This window comes from Myotis myotis, unplaced genomic scaffold (genome assembly GCF_014108235.1).
Source record: "Myotis myotis isolate mMyoMyo1 unplaced genomic scaffold, mMyoMyo1.p scaffold_m19_p_4, whole genome shotgun sequence".
NCBI lineage: Eukaryota > Metazoa > Chordata > Mammalia > Chiroptera > Vespertilionidae > Myotis > Myotis myotis.
The window spans coordinates 67,320,264-67,341,444 of NW_023416346.1; the positions used below are offsets into that span (position 1 = coordinate 67,320,264).

General features: G+C 36.1%; 1 protein-coding gene across 1 annotated transcript; it reads right to left on the reverse strand.

Annotated features, from left to right (window-relative positions):
- Nucleotides 1–680: 680 nt before the first annotated feature.
- Nucleotides 681–14,032, reverse strand: FAM133A (family with sequence similarity 133 member A). The gene is made up of 2 exons (XM_036305483.1): nt 13,944–14,032; nt 681–3,625 (listed from the first exon to the last, which is right to left on the reverse strand). The coding sequence occupies exon 2, from the start codon at nt 3,521–3,523 to the stop codon at nt 2,795–2,797; it is 729 nt and encodes a 242-aa protein (XP_036161376.1). The 5' UTR covers nt 3,524–3,625; nt 13,944–14,032; the 3' UTR covers nt 681–2,794.
- Between the last annotated feature and the right edge of the window lie 7,149 nt (nt 14,033–21,181).

The window sequence follows — 21,181 nt, forward strand, 5'->3', positions numbered from 1 at the left end:
TGAAGAACTGGCATTAGAAGAAGTGGGGGGTGTCGGTAGGTCAGGCGACGGGAGACGCGGGCGCAGGCGGGCCGTGGGATACACAGCGCAGGGGAGGTACATTGTTTTGAGGTACTTTCACTGAGGTCGACCCCTTCCAACTCTCCCATCCACACTCTTCTTGTATACTTGTTTCAGATAGAGGAGTGTGGATGGGAGAGTTGGAAGGGGTCGACCTCAGCAAACGTACCTCAATCAGATTGAGGACATTTTTAGCAAAGCCCAGCTTAGGAGTACCCTAATTAAGTTAATAACAATGTACCTACCTATATAGTTTAAGCTTAAAAAATTTGGCTCTCAAAAGAAATTTCAATCGTTGTACTGTTGATATTTGGCTCTGTTGACTAATGAGTTTGCGGACCACTGTGCTAGACTATTCTCTTCTTCAGTCATTAAATAAAATAACGATGCAAATGAAATAGCATTTCCTTCTACTATGCATAAATGGTCACCTCTGAATAACTGCAGACCACAGGGAGATGTGATAGAAGATATGAGTTATTTTATGTAAATAATGAAATAAACATTCTAGAGCTCTATGTTATTAGATTAGGTTAGGTGATGAATGACGTTGTATCAAAAAATACCCCAAAATCTCAGTGGCTTAACACATAGCAATTTATTTCTCACTCTAAAAACATTCACTGCAAGTCCATCAGCTCTTCAGGACAGGTACCTTACAAACAGTGACTTAGAGACCCAGGTTGCATCCATCTTATAGGTATGCCATTAGGAGCACATTGGTTTCAGATCATCATGGCAAGTAAAGAGAGAGCTGGAGGATCCAGGCAGGACTTTTTACAGCTCCACTACGGAAAGGACACATCGCTTCTGTTTACAATCTCTCTGCAAACGCGCTGCTAGAAGTAGTCAAATGGCATTGCCTAACTACAATGGGCTGGGTAGTGATAAGAGCACATTTGATAAGTTGTCATTGTCTTTGCCACTTTCCACAAATGATATAAGCTTTTTCATATTTTAATGAACAACAATTTTTGAAAAACTTTATATGGATACAAAATATCCCTTAAATATAATAAATTTATCAGCTTATAGATATATAGATTATATATATTAGGAAACACATGTTATGAAGCTTTAATGTTATTTAACATGTTATTACATTTATAATTTTTCAAGAACCTCACCGAGAGATTTTGTTATTCCACTCCAAAAATGTAAGGAGCCAATATGTTATTTACCTACTAGATGTTTTCTATTTTTATAATAGTTTTGTTTGTGATTCAAGGGACCAGACACGAAATGGGCAATTAAAAAAAATAGCTATTGACTCTCATCATGCCAAAATATTTTGTACATATGACATTACAATTGGCCCATTTCCTGTAATAGGTATTTTTTGAAACACCAATTTATAAATCATATTATTCTGATATATAAAAATGTAAAGTAAAAATAATTTTCAACTCATTTCAGCATTAGTGGTTAACATGAATCAGCAACAGAAATGAGGCACGGGTTCTTAGTAAAATATGACATAGGAAGATCAATGATATCATTATCTCCCAAATTCAACTCTTATTTTAATTCACTAGTAATGCTTAAGACAACAAACTTTAAAAACAGCATATTTACTAAAATTGTGGCAGTAGTTTTGTATAACAAGACACACAATATACTAGAGGTCTGGCACTCAACTTGCTTACAGTAAACCAGCTTCAATATGAAGGCATTAAATATTTTTTAAAAACCTTCTTTTTTACATGCTAAATATTTTGGCAAGTGTGAAATTAAACACAGTAATGAAATTAATATAGTAAGAGTAAGAAATTACAAACTTGAAACTTGTATTTTAAGCATAAATCATATAAAAAGGAGTACCGGTTATATAGAATATCTGTGGATAATCAAAAATTAATAGTATAAAACATGCAAAATATTTCAGAATCTTTATTAATCAAAAAATACCAGGGTCTATTTAAAATTATTCCCCTCCAATGGGTATCAAAGATAATGCAAATCATGTAACATTCTAATGCTAAATTCTATTCAGTACTGTTGAATTAGAGGTAAATTTCATAGAATTGGGGGCTTACTTATACTGTTAAGTTGTTGTCTTTCTTGTTCACTTGAAGCAGCATACAACAACATACCAGAATTTCAGTAAGTAAGAAAAGAATGGCTGCTGCACTGGCAAAAATAGAATGTGTAAGGATCAAAGGCACACTATTCAGCTAGCCAAAGTGATAACAAACTCTCCCCCCAGCCCCCCACAAGCCCTTTCCCCATGTAAACAAAAGTTTTTTAAGGAAAAAAATGAAATAAATTAAACTTATCTTCAAAAATAAGGATTTTGAGACATCAATGTTTAGTCCATGGTTCAAAAATGTCAATTATGTTTGTCTGGATCTTTCGGATAACATATACCCAAATTAGATAACTTTAAAATTAGATATATTTCTGTCATAAATATTATCTAAAACATTTTACTTTAATTCCAACTATTTTAACCACTAGTATGACAACAGCATTTCAGGTGTCAGAGTAAACACTGGAAGGAAAAACACACAAACAAAATCCTATATATAAGTCACAGGCAACAATTATGGCCCTTTCTGACACAGTGGCATTTGACTGGAAATTCAAAGTCCAGGAATAATTCTATTAACACAGGGAAATTCATGCATTTTGGTAAATGGGCCCAAACATTCACAGTTGGATTTTCTTTTAGGCCTTGCTTTTTAAATAGAGAAATCTTGCTTTATTTCATCTTGATGTTATCCTGACTTGTGACTTAACTCGACTTCTTTTTCTTCTTCTTACTATGTTTCTTGTGATGTTTCTTTTTCTTCTTCTTTGCTTTTTCCATTGTTTGTTCTTGCTCTTCATGTCTTCTCTTCTTCTTTGCTTGGACCTCCTCTTCATAATCTGATTCTGATGAGGACTCTGATGATAGAGGTTTATCCTCAGGGTGAGTCTTCTTTCTTTTTTTGCTGACACTTCTAATATACTTTTCTTTCTCTGTTTCATCCCTTGACTTCTTTTTCTTTTTTCTATACTCTTTGCTTTCTGATTCAGATTCATATGTAGAGCTTTCTGATGATTTGTGTGAATGCTTCTTCTTTTTCTTTCTCTTTTTTCCTCGTTTCTTTTTCTCAACCTCATAATCTGAAGAACTGCTCGAAGAATCAGAACTTGATGAAGAAGATGAAGACTGACAAGATTTCTTCTTTTTCTTTTTCTTTCTTTCTCTTTTTCTGGACGGACCCTCATTTCCACTTAATGCTTTCTCCCTGCTTTGCTCTAGTTCTTTCTTCCAATTCTCATTCATTTTTTCTTCAAATTCTGCCAATGCTTTGGAGCCTTTCTTTTTACTTTCTATTTTTTTCTTCACTTCTTCCCAGGTGGGCCTTGGTCGATTCAGATAATCTTGTATTGTTGGGCCTACAGGTTGAGATGGGCCCCTCCATCTGGCCATTGCTATAGGATTCATATAGGCTACACGGTTATCTCTCTTTCCCATGGTGCCTAATGGTCACAGAGCAGACTCTCAGTTGCTAAGGCGAATACGGTTAGACACACTCCTTAAGTTCTTCATCTGCTGGTATACCAAGTGGGCTCTATTCTGTGAGAGAAGCAGATGGAATGATTATAAAGCAGCTTGAATATAAGACAAGAAAATAAATACATAAGCTTAACTGTCCACTGCTATCACATCATACAGTAGAAATTTTCAAAACTTAGACCTTAGGAACAACAAATAGACATATTTAAGATTTTTGCATATTTTAGACATTGTGGTACAAACATAAAGTGTTTTATATGACTCATGTAAGGTTCTGCTATCTAAAATGTTTAATAAGTATTTCCTTTTATACTGTATAATATATACTTTTTTCCCCCCTTCTTTGATTCTGCCTCATATGGTATGAGGAGTGAGACAATTTTTTATTGCAAAATCCTGTACCAGGCAGACCTTTCTGACTTGTGAAAGTGCAGCACAATCTACTCCATTCTTTGACAGCACTCTAGAAATTCAGATACACCTGAACAAAATCTTTCTCCCTCAACTTTCACATCCAATCCATTACTAAATCCTGTTGTGTAAACTTCCACAAAAGGTCTCATATCCATTCACTTCTCTCCAAATATATTGTCATCCAGTTAATCCAGGCACTATCATCTCTCATTTGGACTATTAATATCTAGTATCTATTGAGTGTTTATTTTCTGCCAGAGACTGGTTAGTGGTTTGCATGGATTATCTCATTCAGTCTCTATGAGGTTGATTCTATTATTGTCCCTAATTCACAGATGGAGAAACTCAGGCTTAGGGAATTTTAGTAACTTAATAACTAGAGGATTTTAGTTACTTACATAATGTAACAGCTAATAAATGGCAGAACCAGAATTTAAACCAAAGTAGCCAGACCGCAAATCCTTCACACCTAACACAAGGCTATATTGCCTCTTTATATAAATCTCTACCTTTACTCCTTTCCATTCCAGTCCCACACCACAATCAGAAGGATCTTAAAATACCACAGTGGCTTTACATTTTAATAATAATCAAATCCAGATTCCTATATGATCTGTCCTGCTTATTTCTCTTACTTTCACCTAGGGTCACTCACCACTTTTCTCAATTCTATCTTCTCTAGTCTTCTCTTGCTTTCTGGAATATGCTAGCTTAGCCACCATAGCTAGTTCCACATCATCCTTCATGTCTCAGTATGAATGTCAATTCATCAGAAAGGCAGCTGTTAAGTTGAACTACATACATTGCCAATTATACAAAACAAAAACAGTTGAATACCAGCACTTTCATATGGCTCAATCTTATACTAAAATAGGTTGCCTCTGTATTTACCACTTATCCTCGTCATTCTGTATCCCAGTTACTTGTTTATTTTATTCATAGCACTTGGTAAAATGGTGATTATTTTATTTGTCTGATTATTTGCATGTGTGTTGTGTTTGTGTACCCACCACTAAATATAAATTCAAGAAGGATAAAGACTATGTTTGATCTGTTTTATTCACTAGGGTATTCCCAGTATCTGGACTCTACTAACTACTCAATAAATATTTGCTCAATAATTAAAAAAATAAATGGATAGATGGATGGATAACTCTGGGGGTAGGGGCATTCTTAAAAGCCTACTGGAGTTGCTGATGTCTGTATAGGAATTGAAGGATAAATAGCTTACCCAAGAAGTGAGAAATGGAAGACATTCCAGGCAGAGAAAACAATATGTGAAAAATTACAGGGAATCAAAAAAACCACATGTATTTAATGTTGATGAAGCCTGGAGGTCAATCTGGCAGTGGTAGAAGGTGAGGTTTCATAGACAGAAACTAGCCTGATCATGGAGGCCCTTTTAGGTCATTTTGAAATCTTAGATTTTGTCCTGTAATTGTCAGGAAGCCAATAAAGTCTTTTAAATAGAGGGGAAAGATGTTCAGCCATATCATAGATTTTTCTATCAGTGTTGATCTTGACTCTGACCCTTTAAGTCAATCAAACATACCCACCTATCATAAACTCAATGCCTCAGACGTTAGAGTGGCTCGTGGTGATAGTTTCCTACATTTCATTGCTATGCTTGCTCTTATTCTTCCTCTACTCCAGTTCTATCTCTTCTTAGGTTTTTCTGTCTTTGTAAAATTGATTTATTATTTATTTGCACTTACATTTTTAATGTTGACAGTATTGCAAATGCCCCCATTCACCCCACCCCATTTGCCCACCACCCCCAACTTGACCCTCACCACACTATTGTCTGTGCATCCATAGGCTATGATACATATATGTTCTTTAGCTATTCCCTTTAACTTCCTTTATCCAGTCCCCCCGCCACCCTTCCCTCTGATATTTGTCAGTCTGTTCCATGTATCCATACCTCTGGTTCTATTTTGTTCATCAGTTTACTTTGTTCATTAGATTCCACATATTATGAAAATCATAAGGAATTTGTCTTTCTCTGACTGGCTTATTTCATTTAGCATAATAATTTCCAGGTCCATCCATGCTGTCAACAAGGATAAGAATTCCTTTTTTTGCAGCAGCATAGCATTCCATTATGGAAGCATACCTCAACTTTTTTATCCACTCATCTACTGATGGGCATTTGAGCTGTTTCTAGGTCTTGGCTATTGTAAATAACGCTGCAATGAACATAGGGATGCATACATCCTTTCTGCTTGGTGTTTTTGGATTTTTAGAATATATAAACCCAGAAGTGGGATCACTGGGTCAAAAGGCAGTTCCATTTTTAATTTTTTGAAGAAACCCTATACTTTTTCCACTGAGTGGGGAAAGAGCTCCCTTTTTCCACATCCTCTCCAGCATTTGTTGTTTGTTGATTTATTGATAGTAGCCACTAGGAAAGGTGTGAAGTGATATGTCCTTGTAATGTTAATTTGCATCTTACTGATGATTAGAGACCTTGAGCATTTTTTCATGTCTATGGCCATCTCCATGTCCTCTTTGGAGAAGTGTGTATTCAGATTCTTTGCCCATTTTTAATTAGATTGTCTTCCTGGTGTTGAGTTGTATATGTTCTTTATATATTTTGGAGATTAACCACTTATTATATGATTCATTGGCAAATATCTTTGTCCATACAATGGGTTCCCTTTTTGTTTTGTCAGTGGTTTCTTTTGCCATGCAGAAGCTTTTTGGTTTGATGTCGCTCTATTTGTTTATTTTTCCTGTGTTTCCTTTGCCCTTGGAGACATATCAGCAAAAATATTGCTCTGAGCTATGTCTGACATTTTACTGCCTATGCTTTGTAGATTTTTATGTTTTAATGACTTACATTTAAGTCTTTTATCCATTTTGAGCTTATTCTTGTGTATGGTGTAACTTGGTGGCCTAGGTTTATTTTATGGCATTTACCACCCAATTTTCCCAATATCATTTATTGAAGAGTCTGTTTTAACTCCATTGTATACTCTTGCCTCCTTTGTCAAATATTAATTGACTATAAAGGTGTGCATTAATTTCTGGGCTCTTCGTTCTGTTCCATTGATCTGTATGCCTGTTGATGTGCCATTACCAAGCTGTTTTGGTAACAGTGGCTTTATAGTATAGTTTAATATCTAGTGCTGTGATCCCTCCAACTTTGTTTTTCTTTCTCAAGATTACTAAGGCTATTCATGGTCTTTTTTGGTTCCATATAATTTTTTTGGAATATTTGTTCTAGATCTGTGAAATATGCCATTGGTATTTCAATAAGAATTGTGTTGAATCTATAGATTGCATTGGGTTGTATGGACATTTTAATGATGTTAATTCTTACAAAACATGAACATAGTATATGCTTCCACTTGTTTGTATTTCCTCTATTTCTTTTTTCAATGTCCTATAGTTTCTAAGTACAGGTCTTTTACCTTCTTGATTAAATTTATTCCTAAGTATCTTATTTTGTTGTTGCAGTGGTAAAAGGGATTGTTTTCTTAGTTTCTTTTTCTGAGAGTTCATTATTGGTGCATAGACATGCCATTGATTTCTGGGTGTTAATTTTGTATCCTGCTACTTTTCTGAATTCATTTATTAAATCTGGTTTTTTGGTGGTTTTTATTTTTTTGGTGGAGTTTTTAGGGATTTCTATGTACAATATAATGTCATCTGAAAATAATGTCAGTTTTATACCCTCCTTTCCAATTTGAATGCCTTTTATTTCTTCTACTTGTCTGATTGCTGTGGCTAGGACTTCAAGCACTATGTTGAATATGAGTGGTGAAAAGGGACATCCCTGTCTTGTTTCTGATCTTAAGGGAAAAGTTTTCAGTTTTTTTCCCATCAATTATAATTTCAGGTGGAAAGTAAAGAGATAAGAAGCTAAATATACTAATGGATGCAGAATTAAAGAAATTATGTGTTTTTTTGTAGTTGGTTCTATCATAGGATAATCAAACATATTCACAGGGTGACAAGAAAGATAGGTTATAAAGAAAAAAGTTTTAAGAAGATAGGAAAGAGGGGAAATAATGGACATTGCAAGACCATAGGGGAAACAGAGAGAAGATGCATATTCTTGCAAGAGAAGAGGCAAGAATAAATAAATAAAGGGTACGGGTTCAGGGTTTTTTCTTGGGGGCAGAATGGAGAGAAAGATAAAAGGAAGAAAGTTGAAGTATTTTTACACTATACCCTTAATTTTTACTCAAAGTTATGTGTCAAGGTTGTCTTCTATGATTAAGGCAGGCTGAGGTAGCATAGGAGTTTTGAGACCAATAATTAAAGTTACACATGGATGTAAAAATATGAAACTGAACCACTTTCTTATACCATACAAAAATAAACTCATTAATTCTTTCATTAAAGATTAAATGATAAACCTTAAACAAACAAACAAAAACTTCTAGAAAAAAAAACCATACGAAGTAAACTCTGATATCTTAGGAATATATTTTTGGATATTTGTCCTCAAGCCATTGATACAAAAGGGAAAAAAAAAGAAACAAATGGGATTATATCAAACTAAAAAGTTTTACACAGCAAAGAAAATCATCAACAAAACAAAAAGACAACCTACTACTAGTGAATGGGAGAAGATATTTGCATGTGATGGATCTGCATATCCAAAATATATAAAGAACTCATACAACATAACGCACACAAAACAAACAAACAGAAACAAATTTTTAAAAAATGGGCCAAGGATCTGAATACACATTTCTCCTAAGAGGACATACAGATGGACAACATCACTAATCATCAAAGAAATGCAAATGAAAATTACAAAAAAAGAAAGAAAACTACAGTGAGATATCCCCTCAACTGTCAGAATGGCTTTCATCAATAAATCCACAAATAACAAGTGCTGGCGAGGACGTGTGAAGAAGGCAACCCTCATACACTCTTGGGACTGTAAATAGGTGCAGCCACTATGGAAAACAGTATGGAGATTCCTCAAAAAATTAAAGACAGAGCGGCCATCAGATCCAGCATTTCCACTTCTGAGTATTTATCTGAAAAAAACAAAAGCACTAATTTGAAAAGATTAAGCACTTCTATGCTCATTGCAGCATTACTAGTAATAGCCAAGATATGGAAGCAATCAAGATACCCATGAAAAGATGAATGGATAAAGATGTAGTATGTATTTACACATACACAAATGAACATACACACAACTGCACACACATTACTATTATTATTCAGCAATAAAAAGAATGAAATCTTGCCATTTGTGACAACATGGATGGACCTAGAGGGTATTACACTAAGTGAAATAAATTAGGGAAAGATAAATACCATATGATCACACTTATATGTGGAACCTTTAAAATGAATAAACAAAATAAAAGAGAAAAATATCCATACGTATAGAGATCAAGCTGATGGCTGCCAAAAGGAATGGGTGGGAGATGAGAACTTAAAAATTACTATTAAAATAAGTTATTGTGATAATGGTTACATAATTAGGTAAGAAAATCTTAAAAATTTAAAGTAAAAACCATAAGATTTGGAATAACTTAAGAAGAGGAGAGAATGCTGACACAAAACCAATGATGTAGGAGGCCTTCAGAACTGCAGAATCTGTGTTCTTTTCTCATAAGATAAAGCACACCGAGAGAAGAGAAAAAGTGACACCAATGAAGACTCTTGCTCAAATACTCTGTTTAAAAGTATTCTGGCTTACCTTCTGTTTCTATGCTAGAAGAAAAACTTGATTCTCTGCATTTCTATTTCTTTGCAGTATGCTAATTTTGTGTAAAGATAAGATATAAATTATAACAGCCCTGTTGATAATCTGGGTCTTATAATAGTTATTTGCTCATTCATTCTTGCAAAAACTCCTTTTCATTATCATATACAGGGTTTGGCAAAAGTAGGTTTATAATTGTGAGTATGTGAAACAGTTTATTCTTATGTTGTTATTTACAAATTATTGAAGGCCTGGTGCATGAAATTAGTGCATGGAGGGGGGGTTCCCTCAGCCCAGCCTGCACCCACTCCAATCGGGGACCCCTCAGGGGATGTCCAACTGCCAGTTTAGGCCCCATTCCTGTGGAATCCAGCCTAAGCCAGTGGTCAGACACCCCTCTCACAATCTGGGACTGCTGACTCCTAAACACTCACCTGCCTGACTGCCTGATTGCCCCTAACCTCTCTGCCTGCCTGCCTGATCACCCCTAACTGCCCTCCCCTGCCAGCCTGGTTGCCCCCAACTGTCCTCCCCTGCCGGCCTGATATCACCCCCAATGACCCTCCCCTGCTGACCTGATCTTGCCCCTAACTGCTGAAGGTGTTAACATCATAGATATTTTTACGCTTAAAAATGTCAAATTTTGTGCCCAAAAAAGAGCATTTGCGGGAAGTTATAATCCATTACTTTATTTTGAAGAATAGTGCTTCTGAAAGTTATCATATACTTTGGGAAGCTTATGGTGAACATGCCCCATCTCAAGATACTTGTGAACACTGGTTTAAATGCTTTAAAAGTGATGATTTTTTTTATTGCTTAAAGTATTACAAAGGGTATTACATATGTGTCTTTTTTTTCCCAGCCCTTGACAATCCCCTGGCCTCCCCTACCCCCCAGTGCCTCATGTCCATTGGTTATGCTTATATGCATGCATATAAGTCCTTCGGTTGATCTCTTACCCCCCTCCTTCCTGCCCCCCAGCCCTCCCTGGCCTTGCTGCTGCAGTTTGACAATCAACGGACTTTCCGTTAAAATACCAACAGCATACTTCACAGATCTAGAATGAACTCTCCAAAAATTCATCTGGTATAAAAAAAGACCCCGAATAGCTGCAGCACTCCTGAGGAAGAACAAAGTAGGTGGGATCTCAATACCAGATATCAAGCTGTATTACAAAGACACTGTTCTCAAAACTGCCTGGTACTGGCACAAGACCAGACATATAGTTCAATGGAATAGAATAGAGAGCCCAGAAATCTGCCTGAACCAATATGCTCAATTAATATTTGACAAAGGAGGCAAGAACATACAATGGAGCCAAGATAGTCTCTTCAATAAATGGTGTTGGGAAAATTGGACATATATATGCGAGAAAATGAAACTAGACCACCAACTTACACCATACACAAGAATAAACTCAAAATGGATAAAGGACTTAAAATTCTAGAAGAATGTAAAGGCAACAAAATCTCAGACATATGCCGAAGCAATTTCTTCACCGATACAGCTCCTAGGGCAATGGAAACTAAAGAGAAAATGAACAAATGGGACTACATCAAAATAAAAGTGATGATTTTGATGTGAAAGACAAAGAATGTCCAGGTCAACTGAAAAAGTTTGAAGACCAACAATTACAAGCATTATTGGATGAAGATGCGTGTCAAACTCAAAAACAACTTGCAGAAAGATTAAACGTTGCTCAGCAAACATTTTCTGATCATTTCCAAACAATGGGAAAGATTTTAAAAGAAGGAAATGGGTGCCATATCAACTGAACGAAAGACAAATGGAAAACTGAAAATTCATCAGTGAAATGTTGCTTCAACAGCATGAAAGAAAGTCTTTTTTTGCATCAAGTTGTGACTGGTGATGAAAAGTGGATTTATTTTGAGAATCCCAAATGCACCAGGTCAACCATCAACATCGACTGCAAGGCCAAATTGCTTTGGAAAGAAGACAATGCTCTGCGTTTTGTGGGATCAGGAAGGTGTGGTATTATGAGCTTCTAAAACCAGGTGAAACCCTTAATACTGATCGCTCCCAACAACAACTAATCAATTTGAACCACGCTTTGATCGTGAAATGACCAGAATGTTACAGAAGACACGGCAAAGTAATTTTGCTTCATGATGATGCACCATCACACACTTCAAAACCAGTTAAAGACACGTTAGAAGATCTGACCTGAGAAGTATTAACCCACTCGCTGCATTCATCAGACCTTGCTCCTTCAGATTCCCACTTGTCCCAATTGATGGCGCAAGCACTTTCTGAGCAGCACTTCAAAACATACGAAGAAGTGGAAAATTGGGTCTGTGAATGGTTTGCCTCAAAACAAGGAAAGTTCTATTGGGATGGTATCCACAAATTACGTGAAAGATGGGGAAAATGTGTAGCTAGTGATGGACATTTCTTTGAATAAAGCACTTTTGATGTTTCTCTTGAAATCATCATGTTTTCTTTGATTACAAAATCCGCATTATTAACAGGTACACTTAGTACATGCAATGCATATACGTAAATAGGGTGTCCCAAAAATGTATACACACACTTTGAATATTTATAAAGGCAATGCTTATTAAAATATATTTCCTTTTCAAAATTGAGCTATCAGCTGTTACAGTGTGTATACATTTTGGGGGACACCTGTATATGAATATACCAGCTATGCAATAGCTAAAAGCATCGCAGTTTTTTATTGAAGCTGGATACACTTTCATGTCATATACTTTCTCACATTATAAATGACTATATATAACACAGTTCTTATAAATTCAAAGATGAGAGCCCATAAATTTATTTGATACAATACTTATAGTTGATTATTGGAAATAATGGTAAAGTGTGCTCAGGAGCATCACAAACTGAAAATTTGTATTGGCATTACATTATTATGCTGGAATCAAAGGGAACTATCTATATTATAAAAGTCCTATGGCCCTCATGCCTTAATGACCAAAGACCAGGGGGGATAGGCAGGGCTGTGAGCACAGTGAGGTGCATGCAGGTGGGCGGGGCCATGTGATTTCATGCACTGGGCTTCTAGTGGTTCTGTAACTGGCCTGATTTGCAAAACTATATGGAAGAGATGACTGAATTTATCCCTGGGAGAAAGGGGGAGTTCGTCATTGAAGGAAGAGCACTGAGGATGAGTTTGTTTGATAAAGGCAGATAAAGTGTCTTAGGAAAATTCAGTAATGCAGCAAATCATCATTACCATTAGAATTGAAGGCCCAGCTCCCCCATTTGCTTGCTAAGTGCTCTCCTACAAATCATGTAACCTTTCTGTGTCTCAGATCTCACATCTGAAAATTGAGTTGATATATGATCATTCTGTTTACAATCCATTCTCCTGCTCCCAAGTTCAAATTAAATATTCTTTGGTCATGGTTTGAAAATTGTAAAAGACTTGATAAATGTAAAGACTTGATATTCTTGTTACTATCATCAGGGATCCTATATAATAAAAGGCTAATATGCAAATTGTCCCCTCGACTGGGAGTTTGACTGGGAGTTTGGCCAGGGGGTGGGGCCAGCCTGCCAACTGCCCATGGCCCCTCCCCCCAGCTGGGCCCCACCCATGCATGAATTCGTGCACCAGGGCCTCTAGTCATGTAATAATGATTCTAATTATTAAGTATTCACCTTGAGGAGATACCATTTCAATTGTTTTACATGAATTATCTCATTTAATTCTCCCAACTCCATGGAGTAGTTACTATTAATTTTCCCCTTTGACAGATGAGGAAATTCAGTCTGAGGAAGTTTAAGTAATTTGTCCAAAGTCTCAAAGCTAATACATGCTATATCCGAGACTGGACCCCTAGGAGCCTGATTTAAAACCCGCATTATTAAAGAATGTTGTCATATGAAAAGTGGCTGCAAATTCTAGCTAAGGACTCTAATGTCTAATGAAAGTAAGATAGATGTATATCTATCCTTAAAGTTCAGAAGGTCACAGGACAAATGCTCCCTGGAAAAGGCAAAATAGAGTCTTATGTTAATAAAATTTAAATTGGTTGAAAAGGACAGTTTCTATAAATTGTGTCTATTGAGGCAGGTGTTTCATTCATTTATCTAATCAATCAAAAATGTTCTGATACATGAAGTACTTTTGGGGTGAGAGTGGAGATGAGAGTTTAGCTTAAACTAGTCAATGTATTTCTCTGCACTACGTTCTGGCTGAATACAACACATTTTTATGATAATGAAGATAGCTTGGGAAAATAAAAATAAACTTAAAACACCACCAATTAAGTTATTATGTTCAACTTCTTTCCTTACCCAACCTGATTACCAGAGCTGTTGAAACACGCTGATTCATATTTTCTCTTCTCTCTTCATACCTGCAAGTGCAGTGATGCTTAAGGACCAGTGTTAACTGTAATCAGCAAAAAACAAATGAAAACTATCCAAATCAGCCTGGATAATCTATAAACTCTAAGAGTTTCTTCCTTTAATATTTCAGATTTCTAACTATCTATGTTTCTTTACGTGGCTGCATATGTTTCTGTTATTTATATTCATAGATAGTCATTTGTAATTTCCTTTTCCCTTACTGTATTGCAGATCCCTAAAGGGTAAAAACTTCAGCATTGCCCAGGCTACCATGCTACAGCCACTGCTTTGGCATATATTCTGAGTCACACAATTTGCTAACCTGACACGTAACAACATGTGATATCAATTTTTTTTTACCTATTTATTATAACATTGCCTGCAGCAGTTGCCATGCAGTACTCAGGAATATAGGAAAGTTCCACATTAGGAACTCAGCTGTTTTCGCTTAGACTCTCCTGAATCTTTTTCACCTTTGACTGACACTGAAATAATATATAATTACCTGAATCAGGAATCTGAAGATTCCTGTATATTTGAGTTACTCCAAACTCAGTAACTCTAGATACCTGCTTTTCTCTATGGAAGAAATCAATTCTAAATTGAAATCCCTCAATAGCCCTGATTATGAGCATACAGATTACTTATTCAATCCCTTACATTTTCTGATAAATAGCCAATGTAACCTGTTTGGCTTACTCTATTCCAAACTGTTTGATCATGAAATTCCTAATCATGGAAATAAATTTGATATCCTAAAAATTAGAAAAACACCTAAAATGATTTTGGCATACTGAAATGGAATAAAACTTGCTTTTCATCAGTATGAATTATGGGCTTAGTAAATATTAGAAAATATATCATGGTTGAATAACTTTATTTTGACCATAATACAATTAAAGAAGAAAAATATCTTTAACATTGAATCTATATGGCATAAAATATATAATTTGAATGTAGGTGATTTGCTTATTCACTCAACAAATATTTATTGAGCAGGCACTAATGTTAAACAATACACACAAAGTCTGCAACTTCATGAGGCTTACATTTTAGAGGCGGGATATAATTAACACATTTGGGCTTTATTTCAAATATGTCAGAATGAACTCACCAAGACTTTAATAGAAAATACTGGGTCTGGGAGCACTGGAGAAACAAGTTAAATGATGTCATGAAAAAATATGTAGCTAAATCCAGAATATCGGACATTCTATAAAACAAAGTTGATCTTTTCTAAAATTACATGGGGAGAAATGAAAATTGTTGTAGAAGAAAAGTTTAGGCAGTGGTTCTCAACCTTTTGGCCCTTTAAATACAGTTCCTCATGTGACCCAACCATAAAATTATTTTCGTTGCTACTTCATAACTGTAATGTTGTTACTGTTATGAATCGTAATGTAAATATCTGATATGCAGGATGGTCTTAGGCAACCCCTGTGAAAAGGTTGTTCGACTGCCAAAGGGGTCGCGACCCGCAGGTTGAGAACCCCTGGCTTAGAGAGACAATTAAATGGCATGTTTGAACCTTGATGTTTTCCTGGTTTTATATGAGGTTTCCTTTGGAGAGATAGAAATGTTCTAAAATTAGATTATGGTGATGGTTGCATAACTTTTGTAAATTTGAAGCAAATCATTGAATCTTGCATTTATAATGAAAATTAGCCCATCCGGCGTGGCTCAGTGGTTGAGCATCGATCTATGAACCAGAAGATCATGGTTTGATTCCAGGCAGGGCACATGCCTGCATTGCTGGCTCGGTCCACAGGGTGGGGTGCAGAAGGCAGCCAATTAATGATTCTCTTTCATCATTGATGTTTCTATCTCTCTCTCCATCTTCTTTCCTCTCTGAAATCAATAAAAATAGAATTTAAAAATAGAATTATAATCCAAGTAAGGCTTTCTATAAAAGATTCTGAGGGGAGGCATCAATGGATATCAAATATGGATGGTTATTAGATGATTTCAGAGAATTATTTTTAATTACATTAAGAGTTATAATATTGAGATTATGGAAGATAATGCCTTTATTTTAAAGAGATACATATTGAGGTATTTGCATATGTAGCATTATGAAATCTGTAACTTTCAAATTGTGCAGCAAAACAGAGAAAAAAATAACAAATTAATAAAATTTATTGACTAGGTTGTGCATATATAGGTGTTCACTAGAAAAGTTTTTCATGTTTTCTATGTGCTTGAAAACTTCCTAATAAAGTGTTGGAAAATATATTACTTTTTAAGAGGGAGAGAGAGAAAGGAAGAGAGAGAGAGAGAATGAATCATTGGAGAATATTACATAAGGAGTAATATTATCTTTGTTTTTGGCAATCTTAACAAATTGGACCTGCTTGTAATTTGATTAGGAGAACAGATATCTCTCAATTGTTGAAAACTGAAAAACTGAGTGTATTGGGAAATAGTTGATTATGAAGCTACAAATAGACTTGGCCTAATGTTCTATGTGTAGCAGTATAAATAGTAGTCATGCAATTCACCTTTTCATCCTGCTTCCTATCTGTTCCACCTTTTACCTTTCAATTTCTTCTGGTTCACTTATTTTTTTAAAAGTCTTTATTGTTTAAAGTATTACATATGTCCCCTTTTTCCTCCATTGATCTCTAGCAGCCAGCCTCTGCCCCCCAGCCCAGGCCTTCAGCCCCCTATTGTCTGTGTCCACTGGTTATGCTTATATGCATACAAGTTATTTGGCTGATCTCTTACCCATCCCCCTGCCTTCCCTCTGAGGTTTGACAGTCTGTTTGATGCTTCTCTGTCTCTGGATCTATGTTTGTTCATTAGTTTATGTTGTTCATGATATTCCACAAATGAGTGAGATCCCGTGATACTTATTCTGGAGAGCATTATGCTAAGCGAAATAAGCCAGTCAGAGAATAAGTATAGGCTGGTTCACTTTTGTTGTGAGCATCACAAAAAGTCCCTAATGCTCTTGGTATAAAAACCAAATAACTAATTCTAGGGGGTCTGACCTAAATAATCTGATTGCTGCTTATCGCTTCAACTTTACCTTCTGACCCACTCATCCTCCTCCCTCTCTGCAGGTCAAACGCAGTGGCCTTTTTTCAGTATCTTGGGTATGACATATTCCTTCTAACCAAGGCCTTTGCATGTACTATTAACCTCCAAGTGGAACTTTCATATTATTTATTTAGAAAAGCCTTTCTAGATGTCCTTGAGAAAGTTAGGTCTGTCAATTATGCTCTGAAAGCACCTTGTGCATTTTCTTTTAATGGTCACTGCAATGATAATTATCTAATTATCTGTTCAATCATTTGTTTAGCACCATTTCCCTCCATCATATTTAGGGTTGTATAAGGAAAGGATCTATGTGCATTGTGCTCATAAGCTCACCACTGAAGTTCTAAAACAAAGTCAGCATATAAACATGCTATTGTTTATATCAAAAACCACCTCTCAATCCCATTTTACCCATTATCTACTGCTTCATTTCTCTATTGCCCTTTTTAAATCAACACTCATGAAAAGAGCTGTTTATTCAGAGTTTTCAACCCCTCTACTCCCATTCTCTCTTGATCCTACATCAATGGAGCTTTCACCTTAACTACTCCATAAGAACTTTTGTTGTCCAGGTCACCAATGACCTCCACATCACTAAATCTGGTGATCAGTTTGCATTATTCATCTTTGTTTCATCATTCAACATCAATTAAGAGAGTGAGCCACTCCCTCCTCTTTAAAAGACTTACCTCAATTGGCTTCCAGAATCACACACTCTTGGTTTTCACTCACCTTCCCAGTGGCTTCTTTTTAGACTCTTTTTCAAGTTCTTCCATTGGAACCAGAGATAAACGAAAAATCAGAAAATGTTTGTTAAACTTCTCACATTAAGTTGGCAGCAAGTTTTGTTAAAGTAACAAAAAAAGTAACCAAATTTAAAGAGATGCTGATCGACATGGATGGACTTGGAAAATATTATGCTGTGAAATAAGCCAACCTGAGAAAGACAAATAGCACATGATCTCACTTATTTGTGGAATCTAATGAACAAAAGGAATTGACCAACAAAATAACACCAGAAGCAGGGAGGTGTGGAACAGACTGACATACCTCAATGTGAGGTTGAGGGGACAAGAAGAGATAAACCAAAGAACTTAATATACTTATATGTATAGCCTATGGATATGGGCAATAGGGTGGTGAAGACCTAGGGGGTGGGCGAGTAAGGGCTGGGAGGAGGAGGGAGAGGGGAAATGGAGGATTTCTGTAATACTATAAACAATAAAAATATATTTAAAAATAAATAAATAAATAAAATTATTGGAAAATTAAAAAATAAAGATGCTGATCAGAACAAAAGTTTATTTCATTCAGGTAAATAATAACCCTACTTAAAATGTTATGATTAACACTTTCTCACCATTATAGTTATTTATTATATTGAAATAACTACTTACTATAAGTAATTATAGATTGCTCCTTGATTTCACACTTTACCAATAATTAGTGACTTAATGTATTCTTTTGTCATTGCGTATTGAAACTCCTCCTACCCTCAGTGGAATCATTGTTCTGAAACCAATTTTCTTTTCTTTTTATATATAAATACCTTTAATTCAGACCCTGTAAAGTTATCAGATGTTTGGGAAAAAGGTTTCTAAACAAGAATCCATAAATCTTTTAAGATCTTAGCTATGAATGAGTGAGATCATTATCCATTTCATAAAGTCCCCCAAGTGAGTAACAATGTATAAAGTAAAAAGAAGGTCCCTCAGAGTTTGTAATTCTTTGGCTGCACAATCCTGTCTTCTTTGCTCAAGAAATTTGTAGTCAATTTCAGAATCCATTCCAGGAGCCAACTTCTTTCTTTTAACTATATTTTATTGATTTTTTACAGACAAGAAGGGAGAGGGATAGAGAGTTAGAAACATCGATGAGAGAGAAACATCGATCAGCTGCCTCCTGTACTCCCCTTACTGGGGATGTGCCCGCAACCAAGGTACGTGCCCTTGACCAGAATTGAACCTGGGACCCTTCAGTCCGCAGGCAGACGCTCTATCCACTGAGCCAAACCAGTTAGGACCCAACTTCTTAATTTAGATTACAGGCAAACCATTCAGGGAAAAAGATACAGAGAAAAAAACAAACAAAAACCACAAGGTCGACAAGAATGAAGAGCCAAAGATGCAACCAGTGGGAATGTTTTGAAAATCAGTCCCTGGTTGTATTTTTTGATTCTGCAGCTGCCTCTCCAGGCTTCATCCAAGCCTTGATACTCGCACCCAGGCCTCGTGGTTTTCACCCAATGCTCAAGGCTTTACCCCAACTTCATGGCTCCCCACCAAACCTAACCACTCCACCATCTTTCACCACTCCCTTCATTTCTCTCACGCCAGTTGCCAAGCAACAGTCTGAGCATCTGGAAACCTCCTGAAACCCAGTAAATTTAAACAAACTCTTCCCCAAGGCCTGGAATTCTGTTTTATATTTATATAGTGTTTTCAAATTTACAAAGTAAATTAACAAAGAACTATATTGGGGTCAACTGATAAAATAATTTAACAATCCAAAACATCCTAAGGAATAAATTAATTTTTTCCTTCCTTGGTGTCCTTAAACTTTGATGACCAACCTAGAATGATGAACTAGAGCCTTCTGATGGCAATTCCAGACATTACTCTAAGACAGGAACTCAAAGCATGGTCTTGAGACCCATGGTGGCCTCCAAGATCCTTTCAGAGAGTCTGCAAGCTTCTTCTTTTTCCAACTATGTTATATGTGTGAGGTCTGATTTTCTTCAGCAGATACGGGAATTATTAAGTCAACATTAACAATATTTTAAAATATAAAATAATATACCTCTGCTCACTAAATATTTTTTTAATTTGGAAAATATAGTGACTTTTCATAAAATATTATCTAGTGAAAATATAATGGTCTTATTGGTATTTTCAAATATTTTAAACATTTCTCAGTTTTAGTTTCTAATACTAAAAAGTTTTCTCAGATGTTATTTATGACATAAACAAATGCTCTTTAGGGTTTTTGATAATTTGTAATAATAAAGTGGAATCCTGAAATGAAAAAGTTTGAGAAACTTCCTCCAAAAAAATATTTCTTGACTCCAGAGAAGAACTACTAAATAACTTCTGTGGTCATGAACTTACTTTAATATATATATAATGTTTTTTTTCAGTTGATTTTAGACAGTGAGGAAGGGAGAGAGAGGGAGAGAGAAACTTCTATGTGAGAAACATCAATAGGTTACTGCACCCGCATCTGGACTGGGGACCAAACCTGAAACCAGGCATGTGCCCTGACCTGGCAACCTCTCTGTGCTTGGGGATGATGCTCACCCAACTGGGTTACATTGGCCAGGGCAGAACTTCCATTAAAAAATATATATGTGTTTATTGATTTTAGAGAAAGGGGGAGGGAGAGAAATAGAGAGATAGAAACATAGGTGAGAGAGAAACATTGATCGGCTGTCTCCTGCACTCCCCACACTGAGAATTAAGCCCATAACTTTGGCATGTGCCCTGACCAGGAATTGAACCGTGACCTAGCTCATAGGTAAATGCTCAACCACTAAGCAAGCCATGTCTGCCAGGGAGAACATACATTTTTAATGCACCCTCCGGTTACTCTTACACACACTAATATTAGAAAAATATAATAAAAACAGGTATACAGACATTGGTGTCTGATTCAACACTAGTTCTGCCACTTCTGGTTATATCAGTAGCCTGCACCACTCTCAATAGATTCCCTGCTCTTTTTTTAAATTTTTATTTATTGATTGATTGATTTCAGAGAGGAAAGGAGGAGAGAGATAGAAACATCAATGATGAGAGAGAATCATTGATCGGCTGCCTCCTGCACACCCCACACTGGGGATGGAGCCCACAACCCAGGCATGTGCCCTTGGCTGGAATCGAACCTGGGACCCTTCAGTCCACAGGCCGACGCTCTATCCACTGAGCCAAGCCGGCCAGGGCGATTCCCTGCTCTTACTTTCCCTTTCCCCACCCCTTAAATCCTCTTTCTACTGTACATTCTCATTTAAATAGTTACTCATTTCTGGAAAAAGTTTGAAAATTTCTACATAAGAGGAGTTTAGGGGCAGCAATCTGGTTCTTAAAGAAAATTACGGACATAAAATCACTATTCCATAGGTCAAGTACATTAATTTTACTTAGATTGTT

Bases quoted from the DNA above. Each gene is read 5' to 3' on its own strand.
- FAM133A (XM_036305483.1), bottom strand. From the start codon at position 3,523: ATGGGAAAGAGAGATAACCGTGTAGCCTATATGAATCCTATAGCAATG.